The sequence below is a fragment of the Mandrillus leucophaeus genome, unplaced genomic scaffold (genome assembly GCF_000951045.1).
Source record: "Mandrillus leucophaeus isolate KB7577 unplaced genomic scaffold, Mleu.le_1.0 Scaffold172, whole genome shotgun sequence".
NCBI lineage: Eukaryota > Metazoa > Chordata > Mammalia > Primates > Cercopithecidae > Mandrillus > Mandrillus leucophaeus.
Window position 1 is genome coordinate 864,592 of NW_012101721.1, and position 26,819 is coordinate 891,410.

The window sequence follows — 26,819 nt, forward strand, 5'->3', positions numbered from 1 at the left end:
CTGGGCTTCCATTCTTTCATAACGACCTTACAGCACTTCCAAAACTCTGCTCCTTTAAAATAGTTTTGTCTAAAATACAAAATCAGCGAAGAACAGAACTCATTCAGTCATTTCTGAATTTAAAATTCATTTTGTCTTGAAAGCAGCCCTTTGATCCCAAGCTTTTGGGGCAAAGGCAATATAAATTATGCCCTTGATACAGTTTTAAAATGTCTAAAGTTCTGACACCATGATCTGAGAGATGAGGCATCTGCTTTCAAACAGAAAGAGGAAAGCAGCCTGCGAGCAGAGGGAGCCAGGCACTTGGTTCAGCATTTTGAATTCATTTCAATGCCTGTGTCTCATTAAATACTCCTGTGGGGATGTAAAAAGGGAATTCCTAATAATAGTGTTGGACATTCTCATATACACACACACACAGGCAAAGACAATCTCATCTAGCTCAACTCAGAAGCGGCACAGTCCCTAATAGTTTTATCACCTTCAAAGCTGGAGAAGGGAAAGGAATAAGAGCAATGGAGGATCCCGAATATTTAAATGCCTGTATGTTGTTTCCCAATCATATATACTGCCATTGAAATTTGGTTGCATCTCCTGCCTTCTACAGAAAAAAAAAAAAAAAAACAATTCTATAGCTTCTCTTTATCTAGAAATTATCCTTTCTCTTTGTACAGAGAAAATCCATGCTAAGAGAGCAGATGCTTTTTTCTTTGTGGTTGTTTTGATTTGGAAATTGGGAGTATAGATGAGAGCCTGGAAACCTTGTTTTCATATTCTCAACCTTAACCACTCTCATAAACATAAATTCATTGTATGAAACAGAACCTTATATTAACGTTCAGTTGCACAGATTTTTTTTCCCAGGGAAGTATGCTTATAATGAAAACCCTAACTGCAGTTTTCAAATGCATGAGCAGGTTAGAAGTTATAGAAGGTAAGAGGCAAGTGAAGTGAGTAGAATCGTGCTATAGGTTTTGATGGGGAATTCTGATTTCTTCTTCTGGATGAATAAATTCACATGCCATTCTTGAACACAATGTTATACTACTAGGTTTAAAGAAAATGTATAAGGCATGAGCTCTGCCCCCTTGGGCTTGCAGGTTGGCTGGAAAGATCATTGTGACTCAGGTGAAAGAGGAATGAGCATAATATAAAGTTCCACGTCCTGTGGAATGGGCTGGAATTCTGGGTCTATAGAGTCAGAAGCTCAGAAGTGGTCTGCTGTGGTTGGGGTAAGGTAAGAAAGACAGGCACTTACATCTTCTGCCAAGCTCAGCCTTTTTGTGACCTGTGACCTAACGGTGTTAGTGTTTGCATTAGATCACACCCAAGGCCAGCTGGAACAATTAAACCATAAGTTTTATAGACCTCAAGTCTATGCCCTCAAACATGTTCTGAATGATCATGTGTTTTCTGCTACAACTGAGCTATTGTTGAGCAAACACATCTTTTTCTTTGGAAACCATTTCACTGCTGCGTTTACCTTAAATGAAGCTCTTATCAGTTTCTGTCCCTCCCTCTCTCCACCAAGGGAAAATTTTATTTATTTATTTTTTTGAGACGGACTCTCGCTCTGTCACCCAGACTGAAGTGCAGTGGTGCCATCCCGGTTCACTGCAACCTCCACCTACCTCCCGGTTCAAGCGACTCTCCTGCCTCAGCCTCCCGAGTAGCCGGGACTCCAGTAGCTGGGATAACAGGCACGGTGGCCCAGCTGATAAGTATTGTTTTTAGTAGAGACACGGTTTCACCATGTTGACCAGGATGGTCTCAATCTCTTGACCTCGTGATCCGCCAGCCTCGGCCTCCCAAAGTGCCCGGATTACTGGCGAGAGCCACCGCTCCCGGCCCACCAAGGGAAACTTCCAGCACCAGGCACCGTCTGCCTAAACTTGCAGGGCCTTGGTGAGTTGAGGGAAGGATTCCGTGAGGCCACAAGAGGGCAGCAAATAACATGAAACTCATCAAAGCCCTGCAACCACAGGCCTTTAAAACTGGCTTCTGAGTAGCCATCTAACCCTTTTAAAGCAAGTCATTTATTGATGTCTGCCAGGTGTGCGACCCAGTGTAAGGTCCATGTGCGAAGAATTAAAGACAGAGTACAGCCTGCCTCTGATTTGAGGTGGGGTTATATGTGTCACCTTATCCAGAGATAGTGATCTCAGATAACAGGCCAGGAGCAGCCTCTTGTTAACAGTTCTATGTATATGGAGAGGTAGCTCCGATGTTGTGAAAAAGATGCTTCCTTGGTTAAAATGTGAATGCCAAAAGATTCGTTTATTTCTCTCTTCCTAGCACAGCCCTGGGGCACCTGGAAGGTACTCAGTAAGTGTGAATGAACGAACAGATACCGTACTGTCTAAAATGAACTCACCCCTAAAGGCGATAATGTTTTCAAACATCAGTTATTTGGGCTAATGCAGGAATATTTCACGCTTTTCAAGACATTTCTCTATTTCCATGTTAGCGCTGGAGTCAGGCACGCGTTAGTAACATCATTTTCCAGGCAGAGACTCAGCTGCAACTGAGGCCTTGACTGCCCTGGGTGGGAGGAACTTTCTGCCCATGTGTTTTTCATTTGGCAACAGGTTCGCCGGTCACGTCAGGTTACTACGGTGTCAGAAGATCTTTCTTATCTGACTCAGACTTCCACAACAGTAAACAGTTTTCAAATGACGTCTACACCTCCAGCGTGGGGAAGCCGTTTCCCTGTGAGTCCTCCGCAGGGCAGAGCCATGCGGCCCTCCTGGAGCCCTATTTCCCTCCGGAGCCCTATGGAGACTACCGGCCTCCGGCGCTGACGCCCAACGCGGGCTCTCTGTTCAGCGCCTCGACCCTGCCGCCCCTCCTGCCGCCGCCCTTCCCCGGAGACCCCACTCACTTCCTGTTTGTGAGTATGCAGAGGCCTCCTGTGAGGGAGTAAAAGAGGGGCGAGGCTCACCCTCTGGCCCAGCCGCTGTGCTTGGCATCCGGGTTGAAGCCAGGTCTGGCTCACCCTGCAGACTCCTGAGGCTGCTTTGCAGCTGCCTGGAGATGCCAGGACACCCTCTGAGGGAGCCTTGTTCAAGGATCCCTGTTAGCCATGACAGCCAGGAGGGTCTAAGCAGGGCTTGGAACCGGGAGGAATGTACAGCGGGATTTATATCCATTTTGTTAATGCTCTGCGAATACTGTCTGATGTTCCCCCACCCTGTTAGTGCCAGTCATCACCATTCCTGCAGCCCCTAAGGAAGGAACACCGAAGCTGCATCTCAGACCTGCTAGGCAGTAATGAGATGGGTGCTAATCTCCCAAGGAGGGTACATAGGACTCCTCTTTCTTTCCAAGTCCCCTGCCTCCCCTTCCCCACATTTTTAGCCTAAAAATCCTTGTTCTCTCTCAATCCTTCCAAACAGGTGAGTTCGTAAAGATCTGAAGAATGCTAATGCTCATAGAGAATCGTAAAGGTTTCTACCACAAAGGAATGAATCTCTAAAGACAGCATTTTAGACAAAAGGGAGAGAATGAGAATTCACATTATTAAGTATATTCTGTGCCAGAAAATGTGATGTGTTCATTCAATACTTGCAACAACTCAGGATATATTTATGAAAGCCCCATTTTACAGATGAGCAATGTTGGGCTCAGAGTCAAGAGGAGCCATGAATGAATCCAAATCTTTCTATCCAGACTTAAGGGATTCCTACCTCTTTCCTCCTGCCTTACTGAGGACAGAGTGGGCTTCTTAGTCCCCTCCAAAGCTCACCATGGAGTTGAAGGTCTACTGCAAGGAGTGGGCCAAGCGCTGACCTTCCCCACTGTATAAACGGCATTCTAGGACCCAGACTAATGGGAGACTCAAAAATAATCCAAGCAGCATGCATTGTACACAGTAAAATGTTGCATGGATGTGCATTTTATTAGTCTCACATTTCACTCATTTAATGTTGTCTTCTGGGAAAAGGAATCTCAATATCTGTAGCAAATCTAATTCTAGAGTAGGAAGGGAGGAAAACTTTACTGCTAGTGCCAAAAGCCAGAGAGAAGAGCAGCCTGAGAGCCAGGCTTCAGACAGCAGAGAGAGGGGATGAAGGCTGCCCTGAAGTCACAGTCTGGCAGCACGCAATGTATCATCAGAGTGTCACCTAGAGAATAACCTCTGTGGCCTTTCCATTCTCCTCAGAGGGACTCATGGGAGCAGACGTTGCCTGACGGTCTCAGCCAGCCCGACCCTGTGTCTGCCGATGCCCTGCAGACCTTGCCACCCAGCACGAGTTGCCTCTCCCAGCTTGAGTCTGGGAGCACCGCCCAGCACAGGGGCTCCAGCTGGGGGACCTCCCTGGCTGGGGCTCAGTCCTACTCGCTGCATGCTCTGGAAGATCTGCACCACACTCCGGGGTACCCCACCCCACCTCCTTACCCCTTCACCCCTTTCATGACGGTGTCAAACGACCTACCACCCAAGGTGGGGCCACTCTCCCCAGATGAGGAAGCAGACACCTGTTCCCTCCATGACCCTTCCCCTTGGGCGAAAGAAGATGGGAGCATCCCCTGGGGGTCATATGAATGCCGCAGAGCTTATTGAGGGGGAAGGCCAAAGGACTTCTGGGCTTTTCTTCAACTTGAGGTGTATTTCGAAGATTGTTTTAGGTGTGTCAGCTCATTCAGGACTGGATCTTCAGAATAAGCCACAATGCCGCCCTTTGTTAGTGGACGAGGGCATTTATTTGTAACCTTCTCCACCGTAGCCCCACTGAAATAAAACAGAACGTTAATTAAATGTATCACAGACCGTATTCTAGTAAGATAACCTTACAATGTGGTCTTTTTGGAACTGTTGTAACCCATTATGTTCTGAATCTTCTGTTATCTTTGAAGTATCATTTTTGGCACTGATTTTTTTTTCCTAAATTACATTAAAAAGTTTATGCAGATCATAAAAAATACCGATTTTCCTGTCAAATGTTTCTTAGTTATAAACTATGTGTATTCTTCAGTAAAAGACACTAAATAGGATATAATATAGATATGACCACATAAAACAAAACTCATTTTATAGCATGTGACTTGAAAGAGTGTTTTATATACATATATTTATGCCTTATTTTAGTGATTTGTAAAAGCCCAGTAAAAAAAAAAAAAAAAGGCACAATCTATAAATACGTTATTGTCCATAAAAGAGGATGAGATCAGGAGACTACGGCTTTGTAAATAACAAAGTTATTTTTTGAGTCTATCCTAAAGCCCAGGATGTCCCCACATTAGTTCAATCCACAAAAGTCCAAAAATTTTCTTTGATCAATGATGGCCTTAATTAAACCAGACATTGTCTCTCTGATGGAGTAAACCTGCAGTTATCAGCATGAATGAGTAAAATAGGCATTCTGTAATCAAATGGAAATTTATGCTTTTTTTTTATTTTTGAGACAGGGTCTCACTGTCACCCAGACTGGAGTATGGTGGTGTAATCATGGCTCACTGCAGCCTCAACCTCCTGGGCTCAAGCAATCCTCCTACCTCAGCCTCCCAAGTAGCTGGGACCCAGGTGTATGCCACCATGCCCAGCTAGTGTTTTCATTTTTCACTTTTTACTTTTTTTTTTTTTTTTTTAGTTTTTGTAGAGACAATGTCTTACTATGTTGCCCAGGCTGGTCTCGAATTCTTGACTTCAATCTAGCCACCCACCGTAACCTCCCAAAGTGTTAGGATTACAGGCGTGAGCCACCACAACCAACCAACCTCATACCTTTTAAAGAAAATACAGAAAATAGGACTAAACTGTTTGCAAGAAACAGACCACAAAACAACAAGAAGCAACGGGGCTTTGGAGAAGGACATACCATGCCAATAGCTTGACAAACAGCCAATAGCTTGACAAACAGCACCTCCTATTTGGTGGCTTACTGGTCGGAAATGTACAGCTCTTACTATGTGTCAATGAAGATATTGACATCTGAAGCATGAATCTGTCCACATTTGATTGGTGTGGGTGCCTTTACTAATTGGGTTCCCAGCATAATTCCAGCATGCCTATCTGTGGCCAAGCTCATCATACATGCCGGGTATACACTGAGACTTTGCAGATGCATGAGTGGAGGCTCCCGGGTTGTACCTGCACCCTTCTTCCAAGGTTCCTACCACCTGTCTTTCTGCACTTCATTCTCACATCTTTTCCACCCTCTGGTCCCTCCTGATCCAATGCCATTTCTCTCCATCTTCTGGAGGCCAAGGCCTTCATTTTCCCTCTCGTTGCCCAAAGCCCCTGAACACAATGTCCATCACATCCTCTGTGACTGTCCCATACTCTACCTCAGCAAGGTAGAAGCCCAGACATTCCAATAAGGGGATTAATTCACACTTACAAGCCAATAATTTATATTCCTTTTTTTCCAGGCCTTCAGGGTATTTTCTGGTTAAGCAAACACTCTTCTAGTTTATGGAGTACCACCAGAAATGCTTGGGTAGTGAGCTTTCCTTCACCTCATCCTTTCGGCTCCCTCCAGGCAGAGCATTCTTCAGGGAACAGATCAAGAGTGAACGCATGGGGCCCTCTGCTCCTAGGCAGCACTGCCAGGACCCCTGCCCCACTTCCTTCCCCTCCACCAGCTCCTTTGGGCAGCCTGAACTTTGCTTTGCTTAGTGCTTGCTCTTCAGTGAAAAGTGGCAACGTTCACTGTGCAAGAAAGGAACTGTTCTTTCCTAAATCCAGCATGACTGCAACCTCAGTCCTGGTTCCCAGTATGGCTGGCAGAACCATCTGTCACTCAGCAGTTACTGATACCTGAAGAGCAGGCCTGTGCATCAGAAAGAAGACATGTGGCCCTCTCTGCAGGTATAGAGGTCTTCACAAGGGCCTCAGAGTCATTTTCCTAGATTGGCGTCATAAAGTTTAAAATAATTTGTCCTCTACTGCTTACCATTTGTTACTGGGTACCAATAACATGGTAATGGATGTGTAAATCATAAATATGGGTCCACATGACTTTAACTTTCATGTGATTTATGACACTGAATATTTTGCTTGTTCATGCGTTCCTTCATCTCCTAACAACTTGAAGATGCACTGGCTCTCAGACAAAGACAGCTCAACAACCAGACCTTGGAACAGAGGGAAATACAGGGAGCATGATGATGTTTACATTCTTCTTAAAATTTCCAATCCCTTTCATAGCATTTGACTAAATTAACTTATAAAAAAGAGACACACCCAGGCCCACGTATGCCTGCTAGAGTCCACTTCAGTTATCTAGTCTAAAAGGGGTCGGGGGAGTAGAGCTGGTGCTAATAATTCCAAATAATAAATGATCTTTAAGAATTCTGCTTAGTTTGACATGTGTCTCTGTATTACATATATTTTAATTTGATTCTGTTTTATTGTTCAAGGAATACTTTGTTAAAAGGTGAAATCAAGCTACAAAATTATGACAGGAAAATTAATTCTATTTCCTTATCCCATCCCATTTTTCTTTCAAGTACTCTGTTTTCTTTCCTTTCGTTCTTTCTTTCTTTCCTTTTTTTTTTTTTTTGAGACAGTCTCACTCTGTCACCCAGGCTGGAGGGTGGAGACCAGTGACACAATCTTGGCTCACTGCAACCTCCACCTCCCAGGTTCAAGCGATTCTCCTGCTTCAGCCACCTGAATAGCTGGGATTACAGGCATGTACCACCACACCTGGCTATTTTTTGTATTTTTAGTAGAGATGGGGTTTCGTCATGTTGGCCACGCTGGTCTGGAACTCCGAGCCTCAAGTGGTCCGCCTATGTTGGCCTCCCAAAGTGCTGGGATTACAGGCGTGAGCCACCACACCCAGCCAATTTTCTACAACATGTGGGGACTAACCGCACCTTTTCATAACAATGCGTCATGCCAACATACAAAAATAGGTGCATTCTTCTCTCCCTCACCTTCCTTAAACCTGCTCTTCACTGACTTACAACCTTCCCGAGAAAGTCAGAGAAAATTAAAGAGCTCCAGTTCAACACTCCATCTCTTTCAGGTCTTGTAAGGACACAGAATATATTTAAGATTTAAAGTAATCAGAGATGGTATGTCAAATTCAAACCACTAAAGAAAGCTGACTAGATGGTAATGCCAAAAAGAAATCGAGCACAATTTGCCCATGCAAAAACTGCAATATAGACAATCATGCCATGAACCACACGCAGTATGTAGTTGAAGGCATTTGCATTCCTCTTACAATATTATACAAACCCCAAAAAAGGAAAGAAGAAAACTACATCTTTACCTCATTTATTTAATAAATGATTTCAAGTGATCATTATGACTTGCTATAGCTCAGTTAATAATACAATATCATGGTACTATTGGGGTAGGGGGAAAAGACAGAAGTACTCTAAAAGAAATTGCACAAAGGGAAAATAATTACTAATGCCAATAGTAAAATATACATTGACATACATATATACATATGTATACACATGTATAAAAGTATTATAGTATCTTTGTGATCAGTTTTTCAATATTTAAATATCTAAATAATACAGTCATAGGAATAAAACATCAGTTATATTTAAAGTACCAAAATAACGATTGATGTCTGAGGTTTAAGTCACATTACATTATAGTGATTCTACCAACCACACCCAAATTATACTCTTTACTTAAGGCTCCATCATTGGGTTCTGTCTACAGTATCCTCTCTATGCAAAACAATGTTACACTGTTCATCTCACACACCATAGACTCTAAAGAGGTTAAGTGCAAAATCACATACTCTAGACAAAGAGTGGTTCTCCAGCTAAAGAGACTCATGGGGAGGACTAATGAATGGCTCACCTCTGTCCCAGCACCTGGCTCAGGGCCTAGAACATTATAGACGCTCAGTAAATTTTTTTTAGATTGAACTAAAATTATACCATAAAGATGAATAACTTTCTAGCCCTTAGTTCTATGGGTGACAGCTATCTGAAACCAGTGTCTGAGAGGATTCTCACAATGTTTAGCATCTAACATTAGACATACTCTCTCCAAATTCAGACAGTAGGTGGATATTGGGCTTCAGTGGCAATATATTTAAGATGACTGGTTTAGTATTTTTAGATTCCTTTATGAAGTAAAATTACCGAAACTTTGAAATAGCGCAGAAAAAATGTTGATATATTCATTTACTATATACATGTACTATGATCTGTTGCTAAGAAATCTTACAAATAAAAGTTATTCGATGTTTGATCATTATCCCTGGTGTGATTAAAACAAGTATGATAAATAAATCAGGAACTAGAATCCTCAAAGGTCAAGCTAAATAAACATTAAAATCTTCTATAGTTATTTGCAAATGATGACATTATATTATATTTGATTTTTGATACGGAAGTATCCTCTGACAAGGTGTGACAGTTCACGATGCCTGTAATCCCAGCACTTTGGGAGGCTGAGGCAGGAGGTTTGCTCAAGCCCAGGAGGTCAAGGCTGCAGTGCACCACTGCACTCCAGCCTGGGAGACAGAGTGAGACCCCGTCTCAAAAAAGAAAAAAAAAAAAAAAAAAAAGAAGTATCCTCTAATTATCACCTCTGATAAATTACATATGTGGATTTGCAATATGAATGTCTTTGTTAGTACAATTTAAAAAAAAGAAGAACAGTAAAAAATGTTAGAAGTTCCAAGAGGAAAAAAATGTGGACCAAACATACAATATCTAGGAATTAGCTCTTTTGGATTAGGAAAATTGATAGATGTCCCTGCTAAACTTCCTCCTAAGAAAATATCTTAAGAGGAATAATCCAAAAGTTTTAATGGTTTTAATAAGTTAATTTAGTCATAAATGAAAGATGACTCAACTGTTTTATTTCTTAAGCTTGATAATATAGTCATAGACTTTCATCATGGCATTCTTTATATGTTTTTGTGTGCCTTAAATGTTGCACAGTAAAAACATTTTAAGTAATAGAAGAGGAATTCTTCAAGCCGTGTATGATGGTGTTTTTCTTAGTTAAAGGATGAATTATCAAATGCTTGCTCCCCATGGAATCCTCTTAAGCAAAAGTTAAAACTTTGAATATGTCTTATGGGAAGAGACTAATGTAGCACAAATCATTAAAAAACCTTCACCTAATAGTCTTCCTGGTCATTGTCATATGGACCAAATGTTCACTCTAGGGCCCAAAAAGCATTTGTTTCCTGAATGTATTCAATCTTCTGGAACTTGGTATTTCCCACAAAGTTCAGTAGCAGTGTCCTAAAGTCAAGGCGACAAAAGAACTTTGCATTAATAAAGACAATTTTGAGCTGTAGTCAAATTTGGAGGGAATAAACTATCCCTTTTCCTTATACTAAAAGTCTTTTAATATGCATGTGCCTAAGTTGAATAAAATCTCCTACATTATGGGGGCAACAATGCTCTGCAGTGTCATTTGCATACAAAAGACTGCCAAAATTTTTCAGTCAAAATATTCAGTTTAAAACTTTGAAAAGAAATCTAATCTATTCCCATCACTTTGGGTGCCAACTGGGTATAAGAAGGTCGAGGTCAAATACAGGATTTCTGAGGTCAAAGGCAAGGATAGTCAGAGATCTGAAAAACAGTGATATGTGAAGAGCTAGAGAAACTGAATGAGGAGTCTCAAAAAGAGAAGGCTTGGGGTGGAGATGGGATCGGCATAACTTCTTCAGGCTTAGTACTGGACCTGGTCAGAGTAGCTCATCAATTTATGGTTGTTGAATGAATGAATGAATGAATGAATGAACCAATTAATGAACTAAACAAACTCACAATAGAAAAGCAGTAGTACAGAAGTAGGAGAAAAGAATAATTGATAGCAGAAATCAAGGCTTACTTATTTTTGTACTCCTGGTACTTGATAACTATGCCTAGGACATAGTTGGTGCCCAATTAATACATGATTGGATTATAGCGTAATCAGTGACCACTACATTTAAAGCAGTCCAATAGTGGAACAGGCTGCCTCACAAATAGTGAGCTCTCATTTCCTCTACACAGATTCTACTATGGGCCAGGATCTCAGCCAAGCAATGGAGCCAGAAGCTGGACAGACACAAGCAGAGATTTTGGAAAAAGACTCTGAGTCCCTCTCAGCACTTCAAAGATCCCTTCCAACACCCAAACATCAAAACCTTATGTTATATTGCCAAGCGAGGGTGCCTATGAATGCCTGTTGAAACCCCACAACAATTACTTCAGTCATTTATTAAAACCCCAAAGAGACTACCAGGACTTCAGGGCAAACATCCTAGGGGTAGCAATGCCCCCAGCAAGAGGGAAGAGTTCTCAGTCTAAGAGGCACAAACTGTAATCAGTGTAATTAACAGCTTACCCTCACCTCTAGTCAGGCGTTTCTTCAAGGTTCTAGAGTTTCCAGTCCTTACAGAACATTCTCAAGTCAGCAAGCTACACTGTCTTAGTCTCCTCGTACAAACTGATGGTAAAACAGATAGCACCCCAAAATATTTCCACATGCACAAACAACCTTGAAACGTGTGTTCGCATATCTTACAAGCAGGTATTTTTCCAATGCCACTCACAGCCTATTAGTGGGTCATTAAATTAACTTAGTGACTCCCAGCCAACATATATTTTCCATAAATAGGATGAAATGGAAAAGGTGGACTAGAATAGAAAATATCAGACTGCCTCACATACATAGGTATACATTGTTTCATGAAAAGTTTGTTTTAGAAATACAAATGTTGTTATAGATACACATGAACATGTAAAATGGATTTCTTATTGTAGGTTAAAGTCCAAAAAGTTTAAAAGCTTCTGGTAGGAAAGATCAGGAAGAAAACATCAATAGTTAAGAGCAAAGGCCGGGCGTGGTGGCTCACGCCTATAATCCCAGTACTTTGGGAGACCGAGGCAGGCAGATCACAAGGTCAAGAGATCGAGACCATCCTGGCCAACATGGGGAAACCTCCTCTCTACTAAAAATACAAAAATTAGCTCGGCGTGGTGGCACACACCTGTAGTCCCAGCTACTCAGGAGGCTGAGGCAGGGGAATCACTTGAACCCGGGAGGCAGAGGTTGCAGTGAGCTGAGATCATGCCACTGCACTCCAGCCTGGTGACAGAGTGAGATTCTGTCTCCAAAAAAAAAAAAGAAAAAAAAAAAAAGCCAGGGCTTCGGAGTTAGACCCATCAAAGTCTGAATCCTAATTCTGCTACTGATATGTTCAATGATCTTGGCATAAAAAAAAAAAAAAAAAAAGCCAGGGCTTCGGAGTTAGACCCATCAAAGTCTGAATCCTAATTCTGCTACTGATATGTTCAATGATCTTGGCATGCCACTTATTCCTCTGAGCCTGTCCTCACCTGTGGAATGTGAATGCTATACAATATAGCATCTGATGTCCAGTAAATAATAATGGGTCTCCTGTGAAGTCTCCTATGAAGAACAGCCAATGCTGTGGGAACCTGGGGTCTCAGGGTTGCTCTGGGCCTGATCATCCACTCAGATCTGTAAGGAGGATTCTCAGGATCCATTTAGAAAGATTCTCCCTTACTTCCACAAGCATGGCCTTTGGCTCTTAAATACCTGTGCTGGAGTTTTGTAATTATAGAAACAACAGGAACCAAAACTCATTAATGTCGGGCTACAAACCAGAGGGAAGCTTCTTTCTCAAACAGGGCTCAGGCCTAGACAAATCCAGTTTTCCAAAATTGCTAGCCCGCAACAGCACTGAGATGGCCATCCCAGAAACAAGGTCAACACAGAAGCACCCAGACAGGCTGCTGGAGGTTGGGACAAAGAAATCCTTGCTGTCCCTACAGATCTCCTGACTTCCAAGGAGCTCCCCTCATACCCAGCCTGGCCTGCCTTCTCTACAGGGTAGCCGATCATCAGCATCATCTTCAATGGTGTTGCCAAGAGCACTCAATGCTCCTGCCATCCCTGTCCATCTCCACATGAGAGGAGAGGTTAGGAAGGAGATGAAGCCTGAAAGCCTTGGGAGGACAGACCAGCACAGGGGAACACAGACACACGTGAAGCCAGGGAGTAAACCAGTAGGGCAGACAAGAAATGGAAGAAAGCAGCGACAGGAAGAGAGACAAAGAAATACGGAAAGAAATAAACAATAATGCAACAAAAAAAAAGAGAAGGTTTTTAAAAGCAAACCAAAAAATAAGAGTATAACAAAAAGGAGGAGAGCAGCAAAGAAAAGAAGTAACGGAAGAAGCTATGAGGACAAGAGACCATCCCTAGATTCCAAGCTGCTTGGTTCACTGTTCCTTCAGAGGGGGTGATGCCCAGGCACAGTGGGGAAGAAGGTATGCAGGGAGGCGAGGTGCTATCTCCATTCCCACTGTCCTTCCCCTCCTCAGGACTGGTCCATCAGGGAAACCAAGGACACAGGCTCAGGGGCATTTGTAGAAAGAAGCTCCGGAAGTTGTCAGATTTCAATACATCCATCCTGCCCTCTACTGCCAGGTGCCACCTCAGGTGTTCCCAGGCCTACTCCTCTCCCCTAGAGATGTGGCTTCAGCTGCCAAGCAATTCCTATCAGTCTCGTCATTCTCAGTTGTCTTTTCCCTAAGCTCTGTGTGCTTCCCTCTGTACTTAACACTTTTGGGGGCACCCCAATCTTTTTCTAGAGGCATTTGGGGCTAAACTACACTTTCTGCATTTCTGAGAACTCAGAGAACAAAGAGCAGAGGCCTAAAAACCATGGCCTGGTCTGGAATCCTGGAAATATCGTGGTTATTTGCAAAGGGAACCCCACCGTGCCTCTCTGTCTTTTCTTGCTGTCCCCTTCTGCGGAGGGGGTGGGTGGCTATGAGAGGACTTGGCCTGGCACCCTCTCCCTCTGTGGACCATTCCTGTCTCCTCACCTTCCAAATTACATGGAAGAGGCACAGTAAGTACTCACAGAAGGTGACCCAGTAGAATCCCAAGACATTAGTGAGGGACTTAGGCCTGCACCAAGGGGAAGCTTGATTCCAAGTCCCTCCCACTTCCCACACGAAGGGAAGAAGGCTTGAACCCAAGTCCACATCCTTTCAGTTAAAATGAGCAGGAGCCAAACCTGTCACTGTTTCCTAACATGTGCTCCCACAGCAAAAAAGCAGGGGTGGCTCTAGAGGGAGAAAAAGCAAAGAGGGCACTTCACAGTGCAGTAGTGAAACCCAGAGTCACAAAGTCTCCAGAGGACGAGGCTTCTGGCATCCCCAGCTCTGTACAGAGGAGCAAAGGGTCTTAATGGGCAGTCATTCTGAGCTGAAACCCCAGAGTGTCGGGCCCAGAAAGAGCGGGATGAAAGGGGTAGGGAAGCCCCCTGGTAGCCAGAAGGAGTCAGAAAAATAGGAGATGCAGAGCGAAGGCCTCTGCTAGGCCGCTGGCCTCCCACCTGGGCCCAGAGCGACCTCTTGCTGTGCCACACCCACTAGCTGCCATGTTCACTCCCCAAAACCTGGGATTTTCCCTCAAAACACAGATGGGGGATGCGGGAATCAGTCTGGTCAGCCAGTCTGGCTCTGGTTTTCATGGCCGGGGCAGCCTAAGTCACTCTTGGCTCCCTAGCTGCCCTGAAGGCTGAAATACAGAGCATCTTTGAGGACATCTGCTCTATCTGTGGGAAGGAGGACAAAATGCTCAAAATGTAATAAAAGGAAGGGCCAGGACCCAAAGGGGTCTCACTATCTGTTTCTCTGGACTCTCTGTGGGGTGCCTGTGTGCAGGATTTCTGCAGAAGATAGTCCATTTTGTTAAGCCTTTGAATATTCAAATTGAAAGTATCGCGCAATCATTGATTGTCAAATCATGGGTTTCTAGAGGTTTTAAATACTTGGCATGAGGGGGAAAAAACTCAAACCTATACCCGAAGGTATAAAACATTAATTCTGTTTGTCTCCTGCTCCAGGGACCTGGGTGCAGCCGGATGCTTTGTGAAACTTTAAAAATGTTGCATCTCTGCTTCTCTCCCTGCCCAGGAGCCCTCCCAGGCGCTGAGTCCCTGCAGCGGCAGCATCCAGCCACCGACCCGGCTCCTGCTGACCACGATGTCGGGTAACTCGGCTGCTTCTCCTGGGGTCGGGTCAGGCGGGCCAGGGGCATTTCAATCCGGGTGTGTTTCCACAGCTTTTCCTACATAGAACACAGAGGCACAAAGTCAAGGCATGCGAGTAAAGGCCGGGGATCCGGAGAGGGCGCGGGCCACGCTGTGGCTGCTCCCACTCAGCGCCTGTCCCGGAGGGCAGAGGCCCAGAGGCCGAGTTGGCCGCTCCGGACGTCCGCGTACCCCAGGCCCCCGCCCGCCCTACCACGTATCCACTGTTGTGTCCTGGGACATCGCGGCGCGGACCCTGCGCGCCCAGAAGCGGCGACTGGGGGAGCTAGAGGCTTACAGTGAACCTGGGACCGGGATAGAGCGCGCCGGCTGCAATGAACCTAGCAGTGGCGGTCCCTGCGCGGACCCGAGGGACGCCCGCCCGCGGAGTCCGGAGCCGATCGAGGAACGGGGTGGTGGGGCTGCGGTAGGCTGCAGCGCGGAGAGAGCGCGGCGCTTGGGCCCTGCGGGCTGGGCACGGGATTCCCTGGGTCCGGGCTAGGAAGAGCGCAATCCCCTTTCCTAGGGAGACCCTGGCTCCTGGAATCCGGCTTGAGGGGGAACCCTGCTGTCCAGCTGCGGTCCCCGCAGTGACCAGGCGAGGCGCTGGCATCCTGGCACTATCGCCAGGCGCCCAGGCTGAACGCGCGACCACCCTCGGCCGCCGCACCCAGCTCCTCCCCACGGATTCCTGGACGCTCACTGCAGGGTCGTGGTCAGGGCCGGAGCCACCCAGGACTCCTGCGGCCACCTCCACCTTGAAAGCTCGCCCGGCCGGCTTGGCCAAACAGCTGGTTCCCAACCTACTCACTGCGGCTCTTCGGGACCCGGGGCCGAGGCTGCCCCTGCACCCAGCGCGCAGGGGTCCCTCCCAGCGAACCTCTCTGGCGCGCGCCCGCCAGCTCCCGCAAGCTGGGGCAGTCCGACCGGGCCCCGCCAGCCCGGGGGCGGCCCCTAGCGAAGGGTGGCCTCCCGGCGGAGTGCAGGGTCATCGGGAGCCCCGGACGGCTTTTCCCAGCTCGCGCTGCGCGGACTCGCCCCGAAGCCTCAGTGCGCTCGGAGAAACGCCTGCCCCAGAAAGGGAGGGGGTGGGGAGAGAAGGGAAGAAGGGTAGAGCACGAGCGGGGGCGAAGGAGGGAGGAGGGCAAGATGGAGCGCGAAAAAGGCGGAGAAAAGGGGAGAGGGAGAGCGCGCAGAAGGAAAAGACAGAAGGGAGAGAGGGAGGGAGTTCCTCGTGCCTGGCCCCTTTACTAGGGTCAGTCTGGCAGGTCCCTCGCCGGCCGAGGACTGGGCTGGCCAAACCTCACCGCTTGCTCCAGGGCTGGCTTCCAGACCAAGGGCACACAGAGGTCGGAGACTGTACAGAAGCCATACCTGGCCAAGTGGAGAAGGAGGGGACTCGGGACTTCCACGCTAGTGGGAACAGCACAGTGGGGAGGGCTACATGAGACGCCATAATCGGAGAAAGCCCCCTGCCCCAGGCCTGGCCCCTCCCCAGGTCCATAATACACTCTCTCAGCAGGCTGGGTCTGAAAGCCTAGGTTCCCCCGGCCTAGCCAGAGTGGTGGGCTCCACTGCACTGGTCTCCACATTCCAGAGCAGAAAAACCTGTATGCTATTGGCCTAGGACTGAGGCCCAGCCAGGGGTAGGTGGCCTCACAAATTTCCATGGGTTCTGTTCCCACCGGGGCCCTGAAACCTGTTCAGCCACTCTTCATTCTTTCGAGTCTGAGATGTTTGGGTTTTTACCATCCTTTGACATTTTGTGTGTGTGTTCTCCGAACTTAGAAACTTGACTTTGGGTGCCATTGCCTATAAAAGGGTCCCCCACTCTGCACCCTGGCACCCAGACCTTGGACTCGACCACTGACTCAGTTGCCTTTCTCCAGAAAAACCGAAGGTGTATCAAGGTGTCCGAGTGAAGATCACAGTGAAGGAGCTGCTGCAGCAAAGACGGGCACACCAGGCGGCCTCCGGGGGAACCGTAAGCATAAGCCCTTCCCTCACTCCGCAGCCCATGCCAGGCCTCTTTCAACCCTGTGTCTGCAAGGTGTGGAGGCCACCCAAGGCCCCACGCACTCACCATCCCCAGACCTGGCCTTTCTCTGCTGTTCCTATGACTTCTGTAGCCAAATGCATCCCAATCGGAAAGCTACAGAGGACAGCTGGGGCATGTCGTGGGTCTCAGGATTTGGGGGAGCCCATCCATCCCCCATGGATGCAAGTAAAGTATAAAAAGTGTGTTGGTCCTCTGCAGGGGGAGGAGCGGCCAGCAGGTAAGTAGACATCGTTTTGTTAGGAAGACAGTGTATGGGAATGTACAGCCCTTGCAGACCCATAGAAAATCTCTCCCAGAAATTCACCTCATTTTAGGGGCCCCTTCCAGGATAGCAACTGTGTAGAACATCCTCCCTTCCCTCCTCATTGTTCTGGAACTCACCCTCTGAGATCATTTATCTGTAAATCATCAGTCACCCAAAGTATCTAGCAGAAAAGGGCCCTGTCTCTGCAGAAAAGACAGCTGGAGTACAGGACCACTTCCTTAAAATGTATCAACACCTTAAGCAGTTCCAGGTTATTACAAAATTGAACTGAGCAATGACTGCTCAGTTATGAACTGACACTTTATACACCATCCTTTGGTGTATCCTTACTGCCAAAGGCACTCAGGGCAGCAGCAGAACCAAACAAACTAGGTGAGATTATTGCCCAAGAGAGGGCAGCTCATCCCTAAAAAGCCTCCGTCATACAATTGCTTGGGGGTTGGTTTGGGTGTGAACGTAGGATCTGACAGCTGGGGCTCGTATTGCCTGTTAGGATTGGTCCTTCTCCAGCCCGTTGGTATCGGCCCCACAACAGTTTTTGTGCCTGATACTGTTCATGTGCAATACATGACTTCATGAAATAGGCCTTTGACAGTTGGACTTCATGAAATGGGAGGGGGCAAATGATGTAGGGGAGGTAAACACAGTTTCCAGAACCAGATGGACTGGGCTCAGGTCTCAGCTCCTCCATGGTGTGTATCCTCAAGCAAATTACCCAGTCTCTCTTGCCTCTGTTTATTCGTCTTCAAATTGGGGATGATAGGATTTTGTGAGGGTTAATCGAGTTATTGCATACAAAGCCCTTAGAAGAATGCTTTCCACATAGTGAGTGCTCAATAAATGTTAGTGGTCATTATTTGAGAAATAATAATATTATTTGGGGAAAGCAACTAAAATAAAATTCCAACCAAGGATTGAAAGCCAGCTCTTTGGTAATGTTCAATCATACCCTTTGCTCAGAGTTTAGAGTTCAGATGTGAGCCAGCTGCAATTTGGCATATACAGCACATGCAGCTGGAAAAGCTAGGACCTCCATGTGTAGAATTTCAGGTAACACATTAACACTCCCTTATGTTTCTAGAGGACTTCACAGTGGTTCTTCTTTTAAAGCACTTTGGCACAGCCACTATTTCATTTAGTTTTTATAACAACCAGCAGAGGTAAGTAGATCAGAGATCCGTCCTTCGATTACAGGTAAAATTCAAAACCTTGAAGTTGCTCGTGGCGACGCTAAAAGTAGGACTAAGGCCTTATTCTTAGTGTAATATAAAAAACCTTCCGTTGGCTCTTTACTCCCTAAATTCATCATTCTGCAGATCTGACCATACTAAGCAGGAGTCTGACAGCCTCAACCCCTTCAGTTCAGAGATGGTTATCTAATTAATAAAACCAGGTACAAGGGAACTGGAAAATGCTTCTGGAGAAAAACGTCATCAAGACATTCATAATAAAATGTAATGTTTCCCTAAGGAGCTTTGGTCCTTGGTAGAGTTCTGCTCTAAAATGTAATGTTTCCTTAAGGAGCTTTGCTACTCGGTAGAGTTCTGCTCAGCTGCACCTGGAGAGCCCCTTGTGAGTGTGGCACTTGCTGCTGGGCCCTTACAGATGGGTCTGGCCACTGTTCCCTTCTTAGCTCACTACAGGAGCTAAAGCAAGGGTAAGACATTTCACTTGTGTATCTGACCGGTTTCTTATTTAAATTTCTCTGAATTCCCTCCTGAGAAATAAAGCAGGATTTCTGAACCAGTGTCTTATAGGAACAGCAGAGTAAAGCCTGCTCTCCTTTGCTTCCCAGAAGACTGCATCAACCCATGGCCTCGCAAGCAAGTAGGAGTAACACGCATATAATTTAATTACAACAGCCAGATGTAAAATCCCTCACTGGAAGCCATCGGAAGCATCTGGGATTCTAAGGAAGCTGTGAGAGCGCACTTAGTAGGCAAGGGTAGCAGATACCAGGGGATGATGTATGCCTGCTCCTTAGTGTAGGCCTTTCTGGTATAACAGAGATGATCCCCAGTTTGTTCATTTGTTGAAGGATGCCTCTGGGGAACTTTAAGCCAAGGAAAGAGTTAATTATATCAAATACTACAAAGCAGCAAGAAATCTATCTTAATTTGTTATAAAGTCAGAGTAGTATCCACAATTTGAAATTTTAAGAAGGCAATCATGAATGGAAGTTATAGGTTGAGACAGATATTCAGTAAAGAACTCAAATATTCTTCAAGCAGTGCCAGAAGAAACTGTGTGTATGCCGGATTGGAACACTTGATTTTAAAAAACTTATTTCAGCCAGAACAGTTTGCAAACATGTGCATGTGCACACACACACAGACACACACACACGTGCCTTCGGGGTAAAAGGAAACTTGAGTTAGTCATTATCAAAAGATATCATTTACCTTTCTTTTTTTAAATCATTAATTTTTTAAACAGTCTTGATGTGTTCTTATAAATTGTAGATTGTGAATTTTTGTGCTGTTTGAAATCTAAGACAGAGTTGCCTTTCTTTGTATTCTTGGAGCAAAGTAGAAAGCGAACCCATGACTCGAAAGATAATATCAAGTAGGATATTGTAAACACACCTCAGGGAGATAACATGGGGAGGAGGCAGACAAACAGGCCAATCCGGGGGAGAAATGGGGTTAAGGAAAGCTCTACAATGAGGCAGATTTTTTAATACACACTCCTTCCAAGTCCTTCAGCTCAAGCTGCAGCCAAATATTTGCATAAAGAGCTGGTAAAGGATTCCAGCTTCCTGGTTCATGACATTACAGCACAGATCATTTTCAAAATTAATGCTGCCTCCTGTTTCAGCAGTGGCTGCCTGCACAGCTCTCCCTGTGGCTCACGGTATGGGAGTGAGTATGCCCTGTAACCCAAAAGAGGTGTGGTGAGCTCGGCTTCCCAGCACAGAATCACAGAGCAACGCAGGTCCCTTTAAACTTTAAAGCCACCACCTGAAATTAAAAAAAGCAAACAAACAAAAAAAAAACTAAATTACTCAGTATAATTATCAATTCAACTGAAAAATGCAGGCTGCTTTACTTTACATAGTTAAAAAGAGCAGTCTCATAAACTTTCAAGTATTTAAATACAGTAGTTTAAATAAAAGCAACTTTTATAGAAAATAGCACAAAACATACAAAGTACTGGAATAATTCCTGACCATTAACTAGAATGTAAGTAGGTTCCAACTCACCAACTATAGCTTTAAGAAAATATTTTCTATTTTAATGTTTCGTGTATACTAAGAACATGTGAATATTTTTAGCTACTCAGGATTAAAATTAGGAATTGTGTTCTTTGGGGAAACGAATCCCTAAGGCTAAGTAGCCAGATGATATACAAAAATGTTGAGAAAAATAATTGACTAAGCTGTAGACAGTTGGGGTTAAATAAATGTTAGTCCTTATCAATTTTAAATCAAATAGTTTAATAGGAAGCCTTTTGCTGCATTTTCTCAAACTGTTACATTTTTGCCACATAAAATTATTTCCATTAATTTTTTAGTCAAAATTAATCACTTTTAAAATTTAAGTTGAAGAATCTGATATCAGGGAAAAACTCCCCAAACAAGCAAACATAAATACTGAATCTAAATAAAACATAACATTGGTTGTATTTAAAAAGGCAACTTTTTCTGAGAAGGAGGAATCTGGCTTACCTTATAGCAGAAACATAGTTCTCATCAAAATGTCTTAGCTTACCCTTTAGAACTTTTCTTTCAGCCTGCTTCACGGTGATATTCTTGCTTTGACAGCGGTCTGGAGGCAGCAGTGTCCACCTTTCAGATCCAGTTGCACCATCTTCTGCAGGTCAGTACAGCCAGCATTACAGTTCCCTCAAACACTCTTTCAAAAGTCCATCTCGAAAGTCTTTCAGTGCTTGATTCAGGGGTTAAGATAGGCACCACTATTTAATTGGAATCCAACCAATCAGAAGGTGAAAGAGGCCACAGTCACTCCACATGCAAGCCCAGCAAGAAAACAAGCACAAATGTTGTCTTCATTTCTGAACTCTCTACTCTCTGCTATATTGTCCCAAGAGTTTGTTCTTCACATTTATTCCAGTTCCTCATCGCCAAGTAACTAAACTGAACTGCAAAATCAGAATTGTTCTCAGGAACTTATCTTTTTTTAGTGCACTGTTAGATGGCATACAGAACATCCCGAGGCACTCAAATAATGCCTTTGCTCTGTTCCTTTAGTTTCCAGCCGACAGGGGCTTCCCTCCCCTTCTCTCTTCCCAGAAAGCAGTTCAAACAAGTGTAGGTTTTCTCAGCCCAATAAGAATAACTCAATTACATAAACACTCCTACCTCTGCTACTCAACAGCTAAGAGTTTAAGGAGGTCGTATTCAAGGAAACCTCTGCCTATGGCCGCTCCCCACTAAATGTGTCACTGTAGCTTCACTCTAAAGAACTTGAGACCTCAAGAAGAACCCAGTGTCCTTTAGTCCCTTTGATGAGAACACTCTAATCCTCTCTTCTTCCAGCATTTACAGATAATTATCACAAATTGGGCCTATTAATAATAAAATGGAAAAGCAGTAATGTTTGCTGATTATTCTTGTTTGACATTTAACAACTTACTTTGATCACATTATGATGTTAGCGTGTCCACTGAGAAAACATTTTTGCTTTTTGTAGTTTCAAGCCAGTAGTGCTAATTGGTACGCTATGCTCCTGGTTTCCATGATTATCATTTGCATTATCATTTAAATCACTTCTCAAAATTCTCTCCTCCAAACTTAAGTTACCGAGTAAGAGTGAAAAGTTCAGAAAAGCAATCACCCTAAGTCAAGAGAATTATTTCCCATAGCATCAGAAGTTTTCTCAAAGCCTCAACAACTCTGTCAGTTACTTCTGAGAGGTTTACGTGAACTGCCGGTAGGGGCTGGATGTCCATGGTTTTATAGTCCAAGAAAGGGGAAGCTTGAGCAATTATTTGACTGTGACACTTGGACACAGATTGGGTCACCATCCTTTTATTTTTGCCCTAACCACTTTTACAGCCAATTTCCACATTATTAACCACATTCATTTCCCTAGAGCTTGAATTAGCTAGGACAACTAAAAAGTCAAAATTGCATTCCTGTTTACTTTTCTGGCCTCGTTAAGCCCTTTTCCCCCTAGACATAGTAAATATTCAGAGTATAGATCTCCATTCAAATCTGTGTTTTGCAATTTTTATGCAAAAACCTGTCTTTTTCCTTTCTCTTCTAGGACTATATTTGGAACCTGAACCAATTTCTTCCACGCCCACTTATTTTCAACGGGGAGAATTTTCCAGTTGTGTTTCATGTGAAGAAAACTCAAGCTGCCTCGACCAGATATTTGATTCCTACCTTCAGACAGAGATGCACCCGGAGCCTTTGCTCAATTCCACACAAAGTGCTCCGCACCATTTCCCAGACAGCTTCCAGGCCACCCCTTTCTGCTTTAACCAGAGCCTGGTAATTTATCTCAGTTTTTTATATACCTGATTGTTGCTAACTATGGGGTAATAGTGCTTTATGAGTTTGCACCGCCTCGTGGGAAATCATACAAAAACTATCAGGAAGGAAATCATCCAAGGAAACAGGCAGAGAAGAATTTAAAAGTCAATGTATAGAAGTAGCCACACACTGCAGGGCATAAACCTTTGGATACACACATAATTCAGATTTCCCAAGATTTAGATTTTTAGGCCACCAAGTAAGTTGGTGTGTAGCAATAAAAAGAGGTTCCTGGCAATATTCATTTAATGTTTTTTAAACTGTGAAGTCAAGACACCTACTGATTGGAAGTCAGTGGTTTAAACAATGGCTCTTAGATTTTTTGATGGAATTTTGAGTTCTTGGAAATGGAATTAAGGCTGTGTATAGATGGTACCAAACTTCATTTCGTTAGGGGGAGGTTTTGCTTTGTTTTGTCGTTGAACTGGCTCTACTAACTGATTGTTTTAGTCTGCTATAAGCACAATAACTCATTTGGGTCTGAGATGGTTAGTAAAAATGAAGCCGTGATCTTTGAAAAAAATTAAATTGGTTGTTCTTGGTGGATCTTAAATGTTTGAAAATGTGTTATCCTGCAAAATGAAGTAAGGTTTCTATTAGTGGAAACTAGTTATTTTAGTTGTCTTTTAGAGACTCACAGGGTTTTTTTGTAAACCTTAAGTTATAAGGTTTTCTTTTTTAAGGAATGTAAATACTTTTTGCTTTTGGGTTGTCAAAAGTCTGTGTGGGCATCAGACTAAATTTCAGAGGGGATAGGAAATTAACTCTGTAGAATATGCGCATTGTCACGGGGAAAATATGGGGCCCCAGTGAGCCAGTTCCTTCCCAGCCTCCAAGTTAGGTTTTCTCAGTAACAATTGCAGACTTGCTTAAGAGAAAACAGACAGTAGCTCTCATTCCAGGAAACAAGACTTTCGTGGCGGGACAGGTAGTGACTCATCTTGGCATGTCCCGGAGATACTCTAAGATCCTTGAGGATCCAAGTTATGCCTTTGTATGATCACCTGATTCTCCATGGTGAGGGTAAGGAGAAACATCCAGGGTGCCACCTGCATCTTAGACTGTGGCCTACAGCAGGATTTGATGTGCAGGTGACTTGAAGCACAGTGGGATTTTGTGGTTTCAGAACAGAGCACCCTCTAAAGTAGGATTATAACAAAGGAAGCCAGGGAAGCAAGGCAATTTATTGTTGGGAAAGAAATAGGTAACTATAGATTGTGGTGTCATGACATCGTGTAGTCAGCAAATAAAATTACTTCTGCAGACTTGGGTTGGGTGTTGTTTGCTTTGGTTTGGTTTTTTACCCCTCATTTTCTCACTCTGCATTGGTAAACCCACACTGTTCAGTTCTTTCGATCCTGTCTAAGTTATTAAGCTTTTTGTTTCTTGGTTGTCATTTCTCTAGATCCCGGGATCACCTTCAAATTCCTCCACTCTCTCTGGCTCCTTAGACTACAGTTACTCACCAGCTCAGCTGCATTCATATGCTCCAGAGAATTACAATTCCCCTGCTTCTCTGGACACAGGAACCTGTGGCTACCCCCCAGAAGACCATTCCTACCACCACTTGCCCTCACACGCCCAGTACAGCTGCTTCTCCTCGGCCACCGCCTCCATCTGCTACTGCGCATCGTGTGAGGCAGAGGACTTGGATGCTCTCCAGGCGGCAGAGTACTTCTACCCGAGCACAAACTGTGTGGACTTTGCCCCCTCAGCAGCCGCCACCAGTGATTTCTATAAGAGGGAAACAAACTGTGACATCTGCTATAGTTAATAGAAATTACAGTAATTCAGAACATGGCACGGGTATATCTATTTTTCTACCACGTCTAGATGACAGTACAAAATATGCAACTTGGTAACACAATATCCGAAGCACAGTTTATATGTCACTATTTCCAATTTTCTGATGCTAGGCATTCATATGAAGTCCTCAAATCCGGTCATTGTGCCACTCCTACTTTGTATGCTCATAGTTTAAATTTTTATAGGAAACTTTCAATTGTTTTACCTGTTTGTGTAATGAACAAATGCTCTCTCCTTCTTTTTTTACTAATAAATAATTTTGTATTACTAACTGTTGGATTTTTTTAATTGATTTGAACATTATCCATTAATTCTGGAAATTGCTAATTACTCTCAAATGGTTTACTCTTATGGATTCATGAATTCAAAATTATTTTTATTTGGGCCAGGCGCAGTGGCTCACACCTGTAATCCCAACACTTTGGGAGACTAAAGAGAGAGGGTCACCTGAGATCAGGAGTTCAAGACCAGCCTAGCCAACATGGAGAAATCCTGTCTCTACTAAAAATACAAAAAAAAAAAAAAATTAGCCAGGCGTGGTGGTGCACTCCTGTAATCCCAGCTACTCAGGAGTCTGAAACAGGAGAATCACTTGAACCCGGGAGGCGGAGGTTGCAGTGAGCTGAGATCACGCCACTTCACTCCAGGCTGGATGACAGAGAAAGACTCCATATATATATATTCATTTAAAACACAGTGGAATACCTTGACTTCCATGGCATGGAGGGTAGGCACAGCTAGGATGGTGGAAAAGGAAAACCCTGCCTCACCTCCAGATGAGGGGCACATCTTAGAGCAACATCAGGAAAATACATTTATGAACCATTAGTTTCTCTTATCTAACATTAGTCAGTGAAGTATTAGGATAACCAAAAAGCACATGCTGCCTACAGCTATGTTAGCCTGTAGATCATTCTTTTTCCTTTCTAAAGCAATGCTTTGAGTTGCTTTCTGAGCAAATAGATCATCTTCTTTTTCTTGACAGATGCCATATAGTTAATGCAGCCCAAAGTTGAGAAGTCATTATTTTCTATTTCTGAACTTTTGGCTTTAGGTTCTTAAAAATACATCACTCATGCTTACACATTGATTTATAGGATTGACTACGTTGTTTACACTTGAATTTTAGCATTTACTTCCTCTGATTAATCTATTTGAAGAAGCCCAGCTGTCTTTCAAGGTAAAGAGGAGTTATTAATCTACCTATGCTGGGCTAGACTGTTGAATTTTGTTTGCTGAGGGCATTAAGGCACAGGACTTAATCCCTGAAGTGAAGTCTGAAGAGCCTTTGCCATGTCTCAAGTTCCAGAACAATGGCAGCAATACTGGTACCTTCAGCACTGGCCACAGGTACCATTTTCTGAGCACGTCCTATGTGCCAGAATTATCTATGAGTATTCTCACTCATTATCTAATTTAATCTTCACAACACTGACAGCAAAATGAGGAGTCTAAGGTTCAGAGAAGTTAGTTCACCTGTCCAGTGTCACCCAGCCGGTAGGCACCCAAGCTTGGGTCGGAAAGATAGCAAAGCCCTGTTTCTTCTCCTCCAGGGCTGAGAAGTTTGAGTCACCGTTCGTCAAAGACCATTCAGCAACCCGGGGCACCATTAAATGCCAACTTCCTCAAATACACAGAGGTGTATCCCAAAACCAATTGAGTCAGACCTTGCCAAAAGGGCCGGATTGTCCATAGGACACAGAGATGCCCGGCACAAGAGCTCTCAGACTATAGGTTCTATACTTTGGGGACTCAGGAAGAAGCTGACTCACTGCCACTTCAGTGGGTTTCTTCCTATCTGGAGACAAATATGCTTTGGAAATGTCACCATCTGACCGTCCTCCCTGGGGACTCAACCAAGGCTTGGGCAAATAGGACAAGTTGCAGCCTGCCTCATGGGATAATCGTGCCAGGGAAATAGAACAATTGCTGCCTTTCTGAGATGCCAGTAAAACTAGATTTTTAATGGCTTGAAACTAGCCTCTTGTCAACAAGTATCTATTCACACAGACCAAAGACCCTTCATACTGTCCCCCCACCACCTCACCCCCAGCGGGTGTTCCCAAGATATAGAGAGCAGAAAATCCAAAGATGTCCAGTGGTTGGCACCAACATACCCCTTTTCTAGATGCCATTCTTTTTTTATTCGCCATGTCAGTCCTCTGGCGCCTGAATCAATTCTCTTGC

General features: G+C 44.3%; 2 protein-coding genes and 1 long non-coding RNA gene across 3 annotated transcripts in view; 2 read left to right on the top strand and 1 right to left on the bottom strand.

Moving 5' to 3' along the window:
• The window catches only part of LOC105537385 (chromosome unknown open reading frame, human C11orf53), a 32,006-nt gene extending 27,090 nt beyond the window's left edge, over nt 1-4,916 (top strand). Inside the window, exons 3-4 of the mRNA XM_011976956.1 lie at nt 2,589-2,890; nt 4,163-4,916. Coding sequence (XP_011832346.1) covers nt 2,589-2,890; nt 4,163-4,564 — 704 coding nt within the window. The 3' untranslated portion in view covers nt 4,565-4,916. The remainder of the gene's footprint in view (nt 1-2,588; nt 2,891-4,162) is intronic.
• A 9,801-nt stretch (nt 4,917-14,717) lies between these two features.
• On the bottom strand, nt 14,718-16,376 carry LOC105537388. The gene is made up of 2 exons (XR_001005704.1): nt 16,310-16,376; nt 14,718-15,040 (listed from the first exon to the last, which is right to left on the bottom strand). It is a non-coding gene; the product is annotated as an uncharacterized LOC105537388 (long non-coding RNA).
• On the top strand, nt 14,731-24,903 carry COLCA2 (colorectal cancer associated 2). The gene is given in 8 exon segments (XM_011976957.1): nt 14,731-14,962; nt 15,049-15,245; nt 15,247-15,370; nt 15,373-15,429; nt 16,892-16,986; nt 21,090-21,144; nt 22,555-22,784; nt 24,232-24,903. Coding segments are annotated over 8 exon segments (1,134 nt in total). The 5' UTR covers nt 14,731-14,955; the 3' UTR covers nt 24,601-24,903.
• Nucleotides 24,904-26,819: the final 1,916 nt, after the last annotated feature.